Raw genomic sequence first — 16,237 nt, forward strand, 5'->3', positions numbered from 1 at the left:
TTTTATCACTTATAATAATGGGGATAAATGTGGTACATGCTGCTTTGGCAGGTGTCACCGGTTGTTGCTGTTATACATAGTCTTCATGTTCCTTTTTCTTGGGTGACAGCAAATAATCACTCTTCGGAAGACGTGCTGGGTGGCAGTGTTAGTTTTGTTATGCAAGTTTCTGTGCAGTTGTATGACCAGCAGGAGAATGTGGTCTCAAATTAGAGTCAGTTCTTGAGACAGAGTTACTTCATGGGAAGTGGCCATTGGTATTGAACTGAAATTGCTGAACGACAGGATTGTCCGCATGCTGTTTGGCCATCTCTGTTCCAGTACTGGTGTATATATGTGTAGTATTTACACTTAAAATATACCCAGACTCTGCATCGCTGATTTTCCTCCACTGGGAAGCCGAACTACAAGGTTCTGGACATCTGCTTCCATTTGGAAAAGGGGCAGCAATGGGATGAACAATGGAAAATGAATTAACACGGCATGTTTTGCACAGTGCCTTAAAGCAGTTTATCCATGAATTCGTAGGCAATCACAAAAATGTCAATTAAATAACTAGTACAAAAGAAGGGTGGATCTCCTCAATTGAAATTAGTAGCTAGGTACAGTCAAGCAAAAAATCTGTTTATATATACAAAGGGGGAAATTATAGAACAAGGTGTCTGAACATTTTTGTTAGGTTATTTTTAAGGGCATGCAGCTTATAATACATGTAGTACATAATGTTGCATGGTTCCAAATCCATCCGCATTGTAGGGTACCACAAAATACTAGCTGAATGTTATGAATCCATTACACATGGGCCAAAACCTGTTCTCCTTGCTCACCTGAGTAGGCCCACTGATGTCAGCGGAATGACTCGTTTAAGTAAAATCAGCAGTCTTCGGTCTGATATTCTACTTCTGAGATAGATATTAAGAATGTTCCTATAATAAGACATTTAATTTTTACCAAATAAAGAATTGCATCTGTTAACAAAACAGTTTATGAGATCATTTGTACTATCTATATTATTTTGACTTTTAGAGGTGAAGAATGATTTTCTGCAACCATACAACATGAGAAATGAACAGAAACCACTCCAGACGTACAACTTCATGTGACAATAACTATGTAAAACCATGCATAAAAATGACAGCATGTTCCACACTCTTCTGTCATTTTAATAATCAATAATTTGATGGACATTTCATTAATCACAACTTTCTCCTCTTCCAGTGCAGTCTATCAATAACCTGAGACAAAATCCTGTGCTCCCTCAGAAAGAAACTCATAATAGGAAGGTATACATTTTTTGTTGTCTTTCATCCAGAAGAATCATAAAGCATGTTATATGCTATATATGTGTATCATTTTCCTCATTGCTGGAATGCAGGTACTTCTGGTTCGGAATGCAGCAGCTGCTTCACACTATTACAACAGTTTAAGACAGAAAATGAAGAATTTATTTACACAGTTGAAATTACAATGTGAATTTAGGCAGGTGGAGTGTAATTATCCTAATTGGAATTTGACCAGGACACCAAGGCTAATAACTCTGGGTGTTGCAAAAAGTGCCATGGGTCCTTTTATGACCACAAGAGTCAGGGACCCTTTCAGCATAATGGCTTTGTGGCTAACCACAAGAACACACTACTGATCTATCCTCTGGAATGAAAAGTTATTGGCAGTGTCATCCTTAAACCTGAGCAAGCAGACTGAACAGTCTGTAAACAACGTGAAGGATCTAAATAGGAGTAGAAACACCCAGAAGCAAGAACCACTTAACTCTGCAAGCTAAACAACACTCCATCAGACACATATTAGGGTCCAAAATATTTAGCTGTTCTATTGCCAGTTCTGTCATTTATAAAGCTGGTCTCTTCAGTAGTATTACACTTGCTTATCCCCCCCCCCCCTTTAAAAAAAATTAAATTGCCATGGTCCAATTCAATCTACTCAAAATGGACTAATTTGTTCAGTAATGTAAGAGCTGGTACAGGTGAGATTTATTACTGGCTGGGTTGTTTTTGTGTCCAATAAGAAATGTTCTTGTTCCAGGTTAGCATTTCAGAACTATATATAAACAGAGAGCGAGGGAGGCAGGAGGACACATGGTATCTGATGCTGTCTTTAAAAGATGAAGGTACTTCTCGTAAAAGTGTGTTTTGCTTGCATTATGTGTAAGGCTCAGGCAAGTCACTTCACCTCTGTGTGTTTCCCTTCTCACCCTCTGTCTGTCTGTCTTAAATGGTGTGACAATCTGTGCTCTTATGTTCACTCTTTTTACAAGTCTATGATAAATTTTGTACAAAGCTTTTTGGGACAGGGACTATCTTTTACTATTTGTTTGTGTAGTGCTTAGTGCAATGGCGCCATGATCTCAGCTGGTGCTTGTAGGCGTCACTATAATATGACTATTCATAATCAAATTTTAAAACAATCTGAGAATGTTCAGCCAGTTATATGTCCACTTAATTGGCAAACTTTCTGAGACAACATTTAGGGAATATAGGGGACTAAACTAGAGATGATGTGTAAAGTGATGTAGATTCTCAGGAGTCCAAAAGTATAAGTTGGTGGAATTTACTCCCTGAGGAGCCAGCAAAGAGCAGTGTAGCAGAAAAAGCTAATGAAAGTTAAAGTAGAGCCACTACTAGCTAATTTAATGTGCACTTTATTCTGGCTCTTCAGCATGTAAGATACACTGACTGACCACCTTTAAACCCATTTACCTCTGCTTTTGGATCTGTAACTTACTCTTACACACTTCTGAATGTGGCCCATGGTTTGTCGGTAAAGAACCACTTATTTATAATTGGTAAAAGAGAAGTTTAAAAAAATATTTATTTAGATACAAAAAAGATAAAAACTTGGATGTGCTTTTATAAGAATGATGACACCACAGAAATAAGGAAAGTAGAATTATTGAGAAGTTATTCATATTTAATATAATAAAACAGAACTTTGGAACAGTGTAACCATCATTTATTGTTATACACCATCAATTTGATGAACAGCATCATACATTCCTTATTGCAACTCCCGTTGATTGCTATATCGACAATAAAGTGTCCAACTTTTCTAGTTTCGGGAAATGTACATGTACCTATATCACAATCATGTAATAATTCAAACTATCAACTAGTCTCTAGATTTGGTAGTTAAAATAACTGCTGAATGGGTATAATTTTGGCACTACATACCTATAGTCTCTTGGTCTGAGAAACTGTGTTATGAAGTTCACACTCATGCAAAGGGGTTTATTACTGTATACAGTGCATGAACTGGGCCTAAAAATTATACCTTATGTTAGGAATGATGGGGTGTAACTGTAACATTTGGTCATGAAATGTGATAATGAACTGCATTAGTTTTGGAAAGCACTAGCTATAATCAGATATTTGAAAATGATATCACATTACAACCTACATACTCACCTTACTTGATAGTATCTATTAAACCCTAAGTTTTACTGTTTTGGCTATTATTTACACCAAGAAATGATATTCTATCAGTTTTCACGCAGTCGTTGAATTCTGTGCTGGATAACAAAGATCTGAAATGGTGGGCCTAAATTAAAGGGACACTATCAACTAAGTCCTCAATCCTGCAGACAAATGCAGGTAAGCTATTTCATGTATAGGCGTAGTCCCATTGACCTATGGTCCTTGCACAACCATACCTGACTTCAGTGGAAGTTTTGGGAGATGCTAGAAATGCAGAATTTGAAGCCCTTGTTATATATCTACAATGCCACAGTTTAAAGGGACACTGTCAACTTCAGTGGGTTTACTTGCAAGTATTTGCAGGATCAAGGCCTTAAAAATTACATTCTGTGTGAAGAGGTTTCACCAACTGTTTTTATAGATAACATCTAAATTACGATAGCTGAAAAGATTAGAGAAAAATGTTTTCTGGTTTTTGTCCATTGGACAGCACATTGTATATTCTCATCTTCACTACTTCACCCACACAGTCAATGAGAAAGTCAGTTTCCCCTTTTGTCTGTGTGATTCTTTTGGTCAAAAGGAATGGAGAGAAAAACATTTTAAAAAATTGAAATGTGGCTATAATATCACAAAAATTGGCAGGAGGGATCAGGTAAGTGTAAGATATAAACCTACTTTAAACAGCTGGAAAGATTGAAGTTAACAGTATCCCTTAAAATTGTGGCAGATACATAAGATAAGGATTCCAATCTCACAGTTCTAGCACACCCCCAAACTTCCTCTAAAGTCCGGTTTGCTTGTATAAGGAATACAGAATCAAGCCCAAAAAATGGGAATGTTTAAAGCATTTGGTGAACCTTGAATTCTTTTAGTTGGTGGAAGTAGCCCTATTAATAATACAGTTTAAATTGCTGTTAGGAATTATGTAATAATGATATATGTCAGGAAAAACTGCTTCCTTTATGTATGCTTATTTTTTAATAGTTACATGCATCCACTTGCCCTGATCACTTAAAACCCATGCAGGTAGTTAGTCCTATTGAGCTAAATGTAAAATAAATTGTGCTTTTTGCAGGATTGGGACCTAGCATCTCATTTGTAGAGGTTTGTAGGGGACAAGGTTTGCATTTATATATGACACTGCAAATATGCTCATTAAAAATATCCTTAAAACTAAACGGTGGTAATTGAGCTAAAGCTTTTGAGTGGTTCATTTGTATAGTAGACTGGATTCTGATGTAAAGCACGCTATAAATTCTGAGTCCTTTATATTTGTTTAAAACAGGGCTATCTGGAAAAGAGTACATCTGAAATTTCTAAAAGCCACATTTAAAAAAAACACATTTTTTCTTGCAAGAAAGATGTCTGCAAAGTTTTAAACTGATATCTGGTAATATTGATTTTTGAAGGTGTCACTGATGTTTTTTTTAAACCCTACTTAGTCTACATGCGTGTAATATTCACTTTTTAATAATGATTTGCTGTTCTGTATCTTGTGCTATTAAAGATTTCTTTTAAAAACGCTAACAGACTTTTAAAAATCACAGCAGCTTCTGCACATAGTTATTAAAGTCATAAGTATTATGCTATGGCGAAAAATTCCCTCAAAAGGAATTGTAGTAATAATAATAAAGCCAAGGGCCTGAAGGTTTTCTATGGACGTACTAAGGCATTTCATTCTCGTTTTCCTGATACGCCCCTTTAATCCCATGCAAAGGAAATGAGAGAAATCCATGACCAAATGCCACCACCACTAAGTATGAGGTAGTTTGCCTGATGGAGTTTAGATACAAATGCAGGTAGGGGAGGAAAATGACATACTGCAGCAACCTGCCCATTATTGCTCCTTCTCCCTAGCGCTGTGGAAATCTGTCTCTTTCTCTCCCTCTCTCTCCGGCTTTCCTGTAATTCTCCCCCTCAGCCAGATCGGCTGGATGGAGATAAACCCTCAGAGGAGGCAGACAGGGAGGAGGCAGATCCTCGCACACAGAGGGAGGGATAGAACGCTGCGGCGACGACTTTGCTCTTTAAATTGGGCTCAAAGCCGATTACAGCTGATCTCCCACGTGACGTTTCCCTTTCTGGCTCCCGGCGGAGTTTGCTGGGGGATCCTCGCGGGCGCTGCGCGTCTCTCCCCGCAGCGGGAGCAGCTGGGGCTCCGTGCGCAACTTTTTTGGCCACGGGTAGGCAGGGAGAGGAGCGACCGCGCGTCGGCCTGGCGGCTCGGGATGCTTCGCCCAGTGCCTGAGGGTTAGCGCGGGGCGGTGGCGGCAGCAGCTCCTCAGAGCGGCAGCCCCGGAAGAGCCGCCCAGAGGGAAGCAGGCAGCACCAAGCCCGCGAGGACAGCACCAGCTCGACTTTCCCACCCCCAGCCCGGGAGGGAGCAGCCGCGGTGCAGGCGGGAGAGCAGCGCCGGGACCCTGCCAGCGCGTCCGGCCGGAGGGGCTCAGCGCCGGTCCCGCCTCCTCCGAGAGCAGCCCCCAGCCGGGCGGGCGGAGCGCCGCGGCCGGCAGCGGGCCGTCGGTGCAGGCAGAGCCCATGAGGCACCGTCGCGGCTCGGCGGGGCTGTGAGCGCCCGGCGGCAGTTGCCGGACGCGGGGCAGGGCGGGCGGGCAGTGAGGCGGAGGCGGAGGCGGAGGCGGAGGCCGGCCCGCTGCCCAGGCACCATGCAGAAGAGCGTGCGCTACAACGAGGGGCACGCCCTGTACCTGGCCCTGCTGGCCCGCAAGGAGGGCACCAAGCGCGGCTACCTGAGCAAGAAGACGGCGGAGACCAGCCGCTGGCACGAGAAGTGGTTCGCGCTCTACCAGAACGTGCTCTTCTACTTCGAGAGCGAGCAGAGCGCCCGGCCCGCCGGCATGTACATGCTGGAGGGCTGCAACTGCGAGCGGGCGCCGGCCCCCAAGGGCGCCTCCGCCGGCAGCGCCAAGGACACCGCGCTGGACAAGCAGGTACCGGACCCCCCGCGCTTCTCATAGACACGGGGCTTCTCTCTGGTGGGGTCAGCCCCCCGCCCTCACTATAGGCTCATCCCTCCCGCGGGGTCATCACCCCCCCCCCACAAGCCTCCCTCATGCAGCAGCGGTCCCCCAGCTAGTTCCTTCGGGGCTCTAACATGGACCGGGAGCACCCGCTGCCGTTTCAGTCCGCCTAGGTGTGTGGAGGGGGTCACTAAACCAATCGAAAGTAGCGGTTCAGCTCGAAGTGAAAACGCGTATGCCTTGTAACTACCCTGAGAAGGGCTGCACGCGGTAGGAAAAAACTAGGAGCACAGGAACTGCCACCTCGGGTCCAACCCGTGGGTCCATCCATTCCAGTATCCTCCCTCCGACAGTGGCTGCTTCAAGAGGAAGAGGCAAGAGATCTTGCCTTGTGCCCTAAAGCATGGGGGTTTATCCCTTCCAAACCCTTTTTTAAATGACCCTAATGTAACTCTGGATGTTCTCATTGTCCATATAAACTAGGGCAGAGATATGTCCCCGGTCTTTTAGCTGGCCCATCTTCCCAGTAGTTGCACTTCCATGCTTTATACAAAGTGCCTGAGTATTAAAATGTCATGAACTAATGACTTTCCACTATTGAGCAATTACAGGCCGGGCTCCTCTGGGAGATAACTACATACCCAATAGAGCCAGCCTAAACAGATAAAGAATTCTGGGACAAATGTGTGGCAACAATGTGTATGAGCCTTAAAACTAATCAGATTCCATTTTGGGGCAATGGCAAAACCTGCAGTTCTTTGAGCCATTTTAAACCCTGCTATAGTGAAACCTATTCTAAGAAGCTAGTGGAAGGACCAGGAAAAAGTGGACATAGTCAATTTATACTATGATGTACTTAGGGGGCAATCCCCAGAGGAAAGGGGTTGTGAAGGAGAGTAAATCAGACCAATATTTGTCTAATATTTTTAACGCTGAACAAAATTGTAATGGAAACTAAATCATGAAACTTTAGAGTCCAGTCCTGCATTTCCTTACTCATGCAACAAAACACAGAGACTTCAGTGAGAGTGGAGGACAGCTCATGTATGGTAAGAGTTGCAGGAGCTGGTCCCTAAAGTGGATACTTCTTAAGCCATGGGGTGTTGGGTTTTTGTTTGTTTGTTTGGCATGTTGTTGAATATCACATACATCTTTCAAAACAATGAATAAGAGGACACTGCATTTATGCTACGTAGTAATGGATCAGATATTCTACTCTAGGCCTCCTCTATTTTAGGATAATGCACCTAATGTGAAATTCTGGTGTCCTTTTATTCACTGCTTTGCAGAAGTCTGTGCATTAAACTTGCATGTAGCATGTGCTGATTCATCTGTGCTTCACAGAAGATATCAACAGGTGTCAAACTGGTTTGGAGAAGTTTGGTTACTTCCAAAGAGGAAGGTGTCAGGTGAACTCAGGCATTTGTTTTGAAAGAGGAATAAACCTTTCTCAGCTTATGAAAATCTTCTAGTCCATTTACTTTGTTTAGATTGATATATGTGTTAGAGCTAAATTCAGAAAGTATCTCCTCTTTTGCTGCCTTGTCTTAACTTTCCATTTATTAATAGTCCTTTTGGCATTGATATTTTCATGCTTATCTAACTCATCCAACATCTATAGGTAAAAATATACCTAGTTATGCAAATTAACATATGCACATTGGGATGATTAATAGAACTCTTTTGATTGCTTCTTTGATGTATAATCTTGTCAGGGTGAGTAATTGAAGTGTATGGGAATCCCTGGTTCAAATGAACATGTATTTATTCCTTAATGTCAGTCTTCTAGGACTCTCCACCCCAATCTTTTCATGGGTTTACTGTCTTATGTTTCTATAACTAGTGTTTTTAAAGTGCAGTTAGACTAAGAAAACTATGTGAAAACAGCACCTTTTATGTATCTGCTCTTTGGGTGTCTTTAAGTCATGCTTATTTTACTGACAGAAATAAGACACTTTTTTAAAATGCGTTTAGCACAACAAAATTATAGGAGAGCAAGCTGGATTCTATCCGGCTTTAAACATCAACTAAATTGCTAAGTTCTGCCAGAAAATATGTTTATTGAAGATTTGAGAGGGAGAAAGAATACAGTTACAGTTTTCAGATCCTGGTTTGAGTTTGCAAGGCTGGCAGTTAGAAAAATTCTCCTTTAGCCTGAAAAATGAACAAAGCTGATATGGAGTTATTGAAAGTAATAAATATGGAACCCTATAATATCACTTTATTCTCAGTACCTCCTTAAAATCCATTTTAATTCTCTTCCAAATGTGATAAGTATCCATACAGACAAAAATGTGTGTGTTTTAGGGTTGCCAACTTTGAAGCTATTCCACGAGATTTTTCTCCCAACATGACATAATGTCATTTTCTTAAAATATCCTATTAAAATCTCCCAGATTGCTTTCAATAGTCACCGGGAGATTGATGCCGATTCTGGGAGACTCCAGACCAATCCTGGAGGGTTGGCAACCCTAGTGTATTTTCTAAGAACTACAGTTATATTTTTCAGTGTGAAAAAACAAAAAAGTATTTGAAAACACATTAAACCAGTACAATGCTTCTGTTTTCCTTTTCTTTCTTGAAGCACCTACCTTGATGCACCCATCCTATTAGAAGGGAAAATAATACAACTGAAAAATATGAGTTCTCTGTTTTCATAAAATTGGAGTATAAAGTTATTTGTAACAGATGATAATGAAGGTTCAGCATTTACACTTTCACTTCCACCTGTGCAAGGCTAGCTTCACCAGAAGCATTTGTTGCTTCCATGAGCAGATAAAATGTTATTTGGTGATTTAAAAAGAATTATTTCCCAGGCAGAGCCTTGTTCTCCAGAAGGGGGAGAAGAGAAGATTTTAAAAAACATCACCTCCTTCAAGACAAGGGAGCTTACCTTACACACTTAGTTTACCTGGGAAGCTTAGATACTATAATGATAGGTGTTATACAGTATCCTAAATTAGACAGTGTGAGGTGTGGGGACAGTTTTTTAATCCATAATTCATTTATTACAGCTTGCACTTATGCTTTGGTTTGTCTATTTAGATTTTATCTTACTAGGTGATTTAGGGTTAAAGTAGGTGGGTAACTGCAGTAGACAATGAAAGAAAGAAATTGGAGTATGAGATGTCATGACAAAAATAGTGAGACACATCAAAACAAGTAAAAATTCTGGATTGTTTCAAGCAGGTTGTAGTACAATATATAAATGGGAGCCTTTTTAAAGATACTATTTTGCTACTGAGGAAAATATTTCTATTTAAGTTATTTCACGGGATATTCCACTGAAATAGTTGAAAGTATGTTCAATAGCATGGGAAATATGCATTTGTGGGGCTGCAGCACCTCATGTGGTTTGCAAAACTTGCTGATTAATACATTTATCATTCAGTCAATGAAAGATGAAGTTGTAATGTACATTTGACAAAAGAATTTGTTTTCTATCAGTTCTACCGCTGTGGATTATAGAAGATGCATGCAAAAGAAAAAACATTTGTTTCATTTTTTTAGTTATTTTACATATCCTTTTGATTTAGAAACTGAATTGATAGTCTTGCTTGTAATGTCATGTATCAGATAAGATCTTTGGAGTTAAGTTTTTACATTTCAGCAGGGAAAACATCAGTGTTGGTGAATTTCAGCCAGCAAATGTGTTTATGTGCAGATGTGCACACTCCCTGATCCCCATCAAACACAAGCAGATAAAGATTCCACATTTTTAACCACTACTAGTACTGTTAGGCTCTTCCACCAATCTGTCTCAGAGGATTATTACACAAGGACAGTAACTACTGTACAATTTCTAGAGTATACTGAATGCCTTCAGTTTAATGCTCCACTTTTTATAATAATGTATTAGAGACTTGTGGCACTGTTTTAATAATTCTGATATAGTGTATGCAATTTTTATGGCTCTTGCCTAGTGATAGCAGTGGGAGGACTTTTTAAAAATATTTTTCATCCTGTTTCAAAAAGATTTATTTTAAAAGTGTAGTTTCTGATTCAATATTCAAGAAATTATACAATCCATTAATAAATGGACATTCAGTTGTTTTTATAGTTAATGACCTTTTATGGAGCTTTTAATTTTCCCCAATGTATTTTGAACTCAAAACTTTGAATTTTAGAAGAGCTTTTTGATAAATAACTTATGCACATGAGAGTCATCGCCATCTGTTAAATCCTATTTTAAATTAATTTTAAAACAGGTTTATTTAAAACATGATAATATAGAAATAGCTTAGTTTGTAAGCCACCAATCTGAAAGTGAAAATATTATACACGAAAAGTTTAAAGTCTGATTCAAATTAAAATGTTTCTTTCCCACCCCTAATAGAACCACGAGCCATAAACCAGAAACAGGTGGAGCTCCTGGCATGCCAATACTTCACTATGACTGTGGTTTTGAGAGCAAATATCTTTGTGCTTCAGAAGGTCATTAAGGAAAAATTACTTAATATCTGTAAGTGATTAATCTCTTTACAATTAAAATGAAACACAACCATTCTTCAATGCCTCATTAGAGAATAGAACCTGTGGTCCAGTGAACTCATTCAATTTAGAGAAAAAGGGCTTTCTGGAAGTATGGATAGTTGAATAAAAGTTATTCTAAATAGTCTATATTGGGCCAATGCCTATATAATTACAGTTTGTTTTATAACTGTATATGGATTAAGCTCAACATTTAAAATGTAGTTTTATATGATTGAAAAAAAATAGAGTCTTAGAATATTTTAAGCTTTTAGCTTTACTATATGATTTAAGAAAAGTGGGATGATTCTTGCCTTGTACCTTGTCTGAAATAATCTTCCTCCCACTTAACAAAATTAAATGTAGTACTAAGTCTGTGTCCCCTCAGATTAACAAAATCCAATTATTTGAATTTTTACTGTTGCCTGTAGTTCTATATTTATTTAGTTTTGCTGTGCTTCTATTTATAAAGGGCAGAGAAATTATATGATGTGTGAAACCTCTTTATTTTAAATACAGTTACTGAAATAATGAAAAAGACACATGCCATCAGACCACGCTCACTGAATTTTTTTAAGTAATACAATATAAAATCATACAGTGATTCTGTGTTCAGAAGAGACTATCATAATCAATTGCCTTTTCAGGTATAATATCGTCCATGATTCTTAATTCTTTTTAGCTCATCTTAAGTGATCACTTTCCTTACAATGTATATTTTTTCATGGTCTGTGTGTATATATAAAATCTCCTCACTGTACTTTCCGCTTTATGCATCCGATGAAGTGAGCTGTAGCTCACAAAAGCTTATGCTCAACTAAATTGGTTAGTCTCTAAGGTGCCACAAGTACTCCTTTTCTTTTTGCGAATACAGACTAACATGGCTGCTACTCTGAAATTTGCCAGGATAGTTTCTTGGGATGGTCCAAAGCATAGTCCAGGTAGTGTTGCCCACATACTAGAAATGTCCTGCTTTATTTAAAAAGAGTAGGTTAATTTGGCCTCTGATTGTCAATTGTCCATTGAAATGGCAGTGATTCATTTGTACCAACAAATGTAGAGTGTTAGTGGTGATGTTATTGGAATGAAAATATTCTTGGGATGGAAAATGAAATTTACAATTTATTTTTTCTTTTAATTTATTTGCTTTGCCAAAGGAGGAGTTCTTATTTAAAAAAAAAAACAACCCAAAAATCTCTCACTGATATTAGTTCTATTGTGGCGACTTATGTTCCTCGCAAGCATTAAGGGCCCACTGGGACTTTTTGAGTGAGTAGGGATTCTTACATGAGTAAGGGTTTGCAGGATGAGGTTCTTGATGTATCCCCAGATGTCATGGCAGTGAGTGTCATATAACAGTCTAGACTGTGGGCATTAGTTCACAAAATACATCAATGTAAATTTATACATTGCAAGTAGCAGTCTAAAAATTAATTGCTGACACTGCTGTCCTTTTAATGCAAGTTACATTACGAGAGATTGCCTGTGGCTCTTCATGTAGAATTGAAAAGTGAACTTACAGGATGCCACCTGGCCTTCAGGCAACAGGCAGTATAAAAATAGAAAAATGTAATTTATGTGATCTCACTATTGATTGAACCAAGCAGAAAAGTGCAGACTCTTCATTTATTTTTAACTGAGACTATATCTGTTTGTTTAGAATTTTGCATATTTTTATATGGTGGGAGAATGACTAGGAAAAGCCACAGCTATATCCACAAGTGTTTAATATACCAGAAATGTTAAATTTTATCTTTAAATGCTCATTTTTCACACTTTAAAATCAGTGCATCTGCTTTATATCATTACAAATCAGGCTACCTGCTAATATACAACACTAGTGGAGCTATGTGTCCCAGAAATGAGTCTAAATAAATTAATTAGTAGAACTCATTAATTTCTCAATTGTTTCCCTTTTCAAAATTAATAGAATTCATATGTGTAATGATAATAAGTGGGGAATCAGAGGATACTGACCCCTGTCATGTGATGGGGATATTAACCTTTAGTAACTCTAATCCATGTCAAGTGACTAGGGCCAGGAATGCACAATCAGTCTGTTAGTGGCAACCCTGATCATGTCACACTCGGAGGAAAACTAAAGTAGAGCAAATGACACTACCTCAATACCTCAGTCTGGAAAGGAACATAGCAGAGTACTGGAGAAGTTGCTGTACCACTTCCATGTTTTCCTTGAGGCAAGTGGTGTTTCAGCAAAATCAGAGAGGGTGAAATTTTTCACACTGCTGCATGTGGTAGACCCAGGGCCTTTGACTATTTACAATATGTCTGATGGGAACATAAAGAGGAAAGCAAATGACTGGACAATGTCATTCAAAAATATTTTGATCCCACCCAGAATGTCAGCTGGCAAAGTCGTATTTGCAGAGCTAGTGAAAACTACTTCTCAAACAAAACTGAGAAATACCAGTCAGTGAAAGAATGAAGATGCATGAAATTAAACCTGAAAACCAAGGCATAAGGATAAACTACAGGTGTCAAGAAGTGGCAGAGATCAGATTATTTGCAATAAATGTAGAGGCAATAACACAACACAATGATGTTTACTACACAAAGTGGTGATAGTGACAGTGTCCTTGAGCTTAAAAAAAACAGAAAAGTTTTATAAAATGAACACAAAACATATTCTGAGATTTCACTCCCTAATTACATCTATTTCTCAAACATAAGATACAGATTGTTCAAAATAAAAAGCTTACAATTCTCTTAATAAAACACAAGAACACAATAAACAAGTTCCTGGTCTACTAACTAGTTAGACCCTACCAATTTTTTTATTAGCCCTTAAATACTGATGAACTTTTACCAATTTCTTTGCCTTTTCAGCAGCTAGCCAGATAGAAAACTTGGACCAAATCAATCCACATGTGCTGAAATCACTATTGATTGATTTGGAACTTTCTGAACCGTGGTGCAAATCTTTTATTAAACTGAGAATTCTGAATTCAAGAGTTCTTTGAGAATGTATTAGTATGGATCCCACTGTAGATGCACATGCATCTCCTGTGCATGAGCTTGGAATCTTTAAATAGCTGTGCTTGTCAGGGCCATGCATGTGCCCTGTGCCTCCTTGTGCTCCTATGCAAGAGGATAAAGTTTGGAACAGCTGTGGTCCTCCTCTAATTCCCTGTTACCGCCCATGGGAACAAGATGGAATGTGGACTGTGTCTGACCCAAATTAGCTTTTTTCTAAGGCCTGGTTTACACTACAGAGTTAGGTTGAAAGAAGCCATCTTAAGTTGACCTGTTAATCATAGAATCATAGAATACTAGGGTTGGAAGGGACCTCAGGAGGTCATCTAGTCCAACCCCCTGCTCAAAGCAGGATCAATCCCCAACTAAATCATCGCAGCCAGGGCTTTGTCAAGTCTGACCTTAAAAACTTCTAAGGAAGGAGATTCCACCACCTCCCTAGGTAACGCATTCCAGTGCTTCACCACCCTACGAGTGAAAAAGTTTTGCCTAATATCCAACCTAAACCACCTCCTCCGCAACTTGAGACCATTACTCCTTGTTCTGTCATCTGCTACCACCGAGAACAGTCTAGATCCATCCTCTTTGGAACCCTCTTTCAGGTAATTGAAAGCAGCTATCAAATCCCCCCCTCATTCTTCTCTTCTGCAGACTAAATAATCCCAGTTCCCTCAGCCTCTCTTCATAAGTCATGTGTTCCAGTCCCCTAATCATTTTTGTTGCCCTCCGCTGGATGTTTTCCAATTTTTCCACATCCTTCTTGTAGTGTGGGGCCCAAAACTGGACACAGTACTCCAGATGAGGCCTCACCAACGTCGAATAGAGGGGAACGATCATGTCCCTCGATCTGCTGGCAATGCCCCTACTTATACATCCCAAAATGCCCTTGGCCTTCTTGGCAACAACGGCACACTGTTGACTCATATCCAGCTTCTCGTCCACTGTAACCCCTAGGTCCTTTTCTGCCGAACTGCTGCCTACCATTCGGTCCCTAGTCTGTAGCTGTGCATTGGATTCTTCCGTCCTAAGTGCAGGACTCTGCACTTGTCCTTGTTGAACCTCATCAGATTTCTTTTGGCCCAATCCTCGAATTTGTCTAGGTCCCTCTGTATCCTATCCCTCCCCTCCAGCGTATCTACCTCTCCTCCCAGTTTAGTATAATCTCCAAAGTTGCTGAGGGTGCAATCCACGTCATGCTCCAGATCATTAATGAAGATATTGAACAAAACCGACCCGAGGACCAATCCTTGGGGCACTCCACTTGATACCAGCTGCCAACTAGAATGGAGCCACTGATCACTACCCGTTGAGTCCAACAATCTAGCCAGCTTTCTATCCACCTTATAGTCCATTCATCCAGCTCATACTTCTTTAACTTGCTGGCAAGAATACTGTGGAGACCGTATCAAAAGCTTTACTAAAGTCAAGGAATAACACGTCCACTGCTTTTCCCTCATCCACAGAGTCAGTTATCTCGTCATAGAAGGCAATTAGATTAGTCAGGCATGACTTGCCCTTGATGAATCCATGCTGACTGTTCCTGATCACTTTCCTCTAAGTGCTTCAGAATTGATTCCTTGAGGACCTGCTCCACGATTTTTCCAGGGACTGAGGTGAGGCTGACTGGCCTGTAGTTCTCAGGATCCTCCTTCTTCCCTTTTTTAAAGATGGGTACTACATTAGCCTTTTTCCAGTCTTCCGGGACCTCCCCCGATCACCATGAGTTTTCAAAGATAATGGCCAATGGCTCTGCAATCACATCTGCCAACTCCTTTTGCACTCTCGGATGCAGCGCATCCGGCCCCATGGACTTGTGCTCGTCCAGCTTTTCTAAATAGTCCCACTTCTTTCTCCACAGAGGGCTGGTCACCTCCTCCCCATGCTGTGCTGCCCAGTGTAGTAGTCTGGGAGCTGACCTTGTTCGTGAAGACAGAGGCAAAAAAAGCATTGAGTACATTAGCTTTTTCCACACACTCTGTCACTAGGTTGCCTCCCTCATTCAGTAAGGGGCCCACAGTTTCCTTGACTTTCTTGTTGCTAACATACTTGAAGAAACCCTTCTTGTTACTCTTAACATCTCTTGCTAGCTGCAACTCCAGGTGTGATTTGGCCTTCCTGATTTCACTCCTGCATGACTGAGTAATATCTTTATACTCTTCCATGGTCATTTGTCGAGTCTTCCACTTCTTGTAAGCTTCTTTTTTGTGTTTTAAGATCAGCAAGGATTTCACTGTTAAGCCAAGCTGGTAACCTTCCATATTTACTATTCTTTCTACACATCAGGATCGTTTGTCCCTGTAACCTCAATCAGGATTCTTTAAAATACAGCCAGCTCTCCTGGACTCCTTTCCCCCAGATGTT

At 40.1% G+C, this 16,237-nt stretch overlaps 1 protein-coding gene across 2 annotated transcripts in view; it reads left to right on the forward strand.

The window, feature by feature from the left end:
• Positions 1-5,374: 5,374 nt before the first annotated feature.
• Positions 5,375-16,237, forward strand: part of RASGRF2 (Ras protein specific guanine nucleotide releasing factor 2) — a 216,088-nt gene continuing 205,225 nt past the window's right edge. The window contains exon 1 of one of the 2 annotated variants that reach the window (XM_048850622.2): positions 5,375-6,382. In XM_048850622.2, the coding sequence (XP_048706579.2) occupies positions 6,098-6,382 (285 nt within the window). In that variant the 5' untranslated portion in view covers positions 5,375-6,097. The remainder of the gene's footprint in view (positions 6,383-16,237) is intronic. The other variant, XM_048850621.2, reaches the window with a different exon arrangement.

Source organism: Caretta caretta, chromosome 5 (genome assembly GCF_965140235.1).
Source record: "Caretta caretta isolate rCarCar2 chromosome 5, rCarCar1.hap1, whole genome shotgun sequence".
In the NCBI taxonomy this organism is placed as follows: Eukaryota; Metazoa; Chordata; order Testudines; family Cheloniidae; genus Caretta; species Caretta caretta.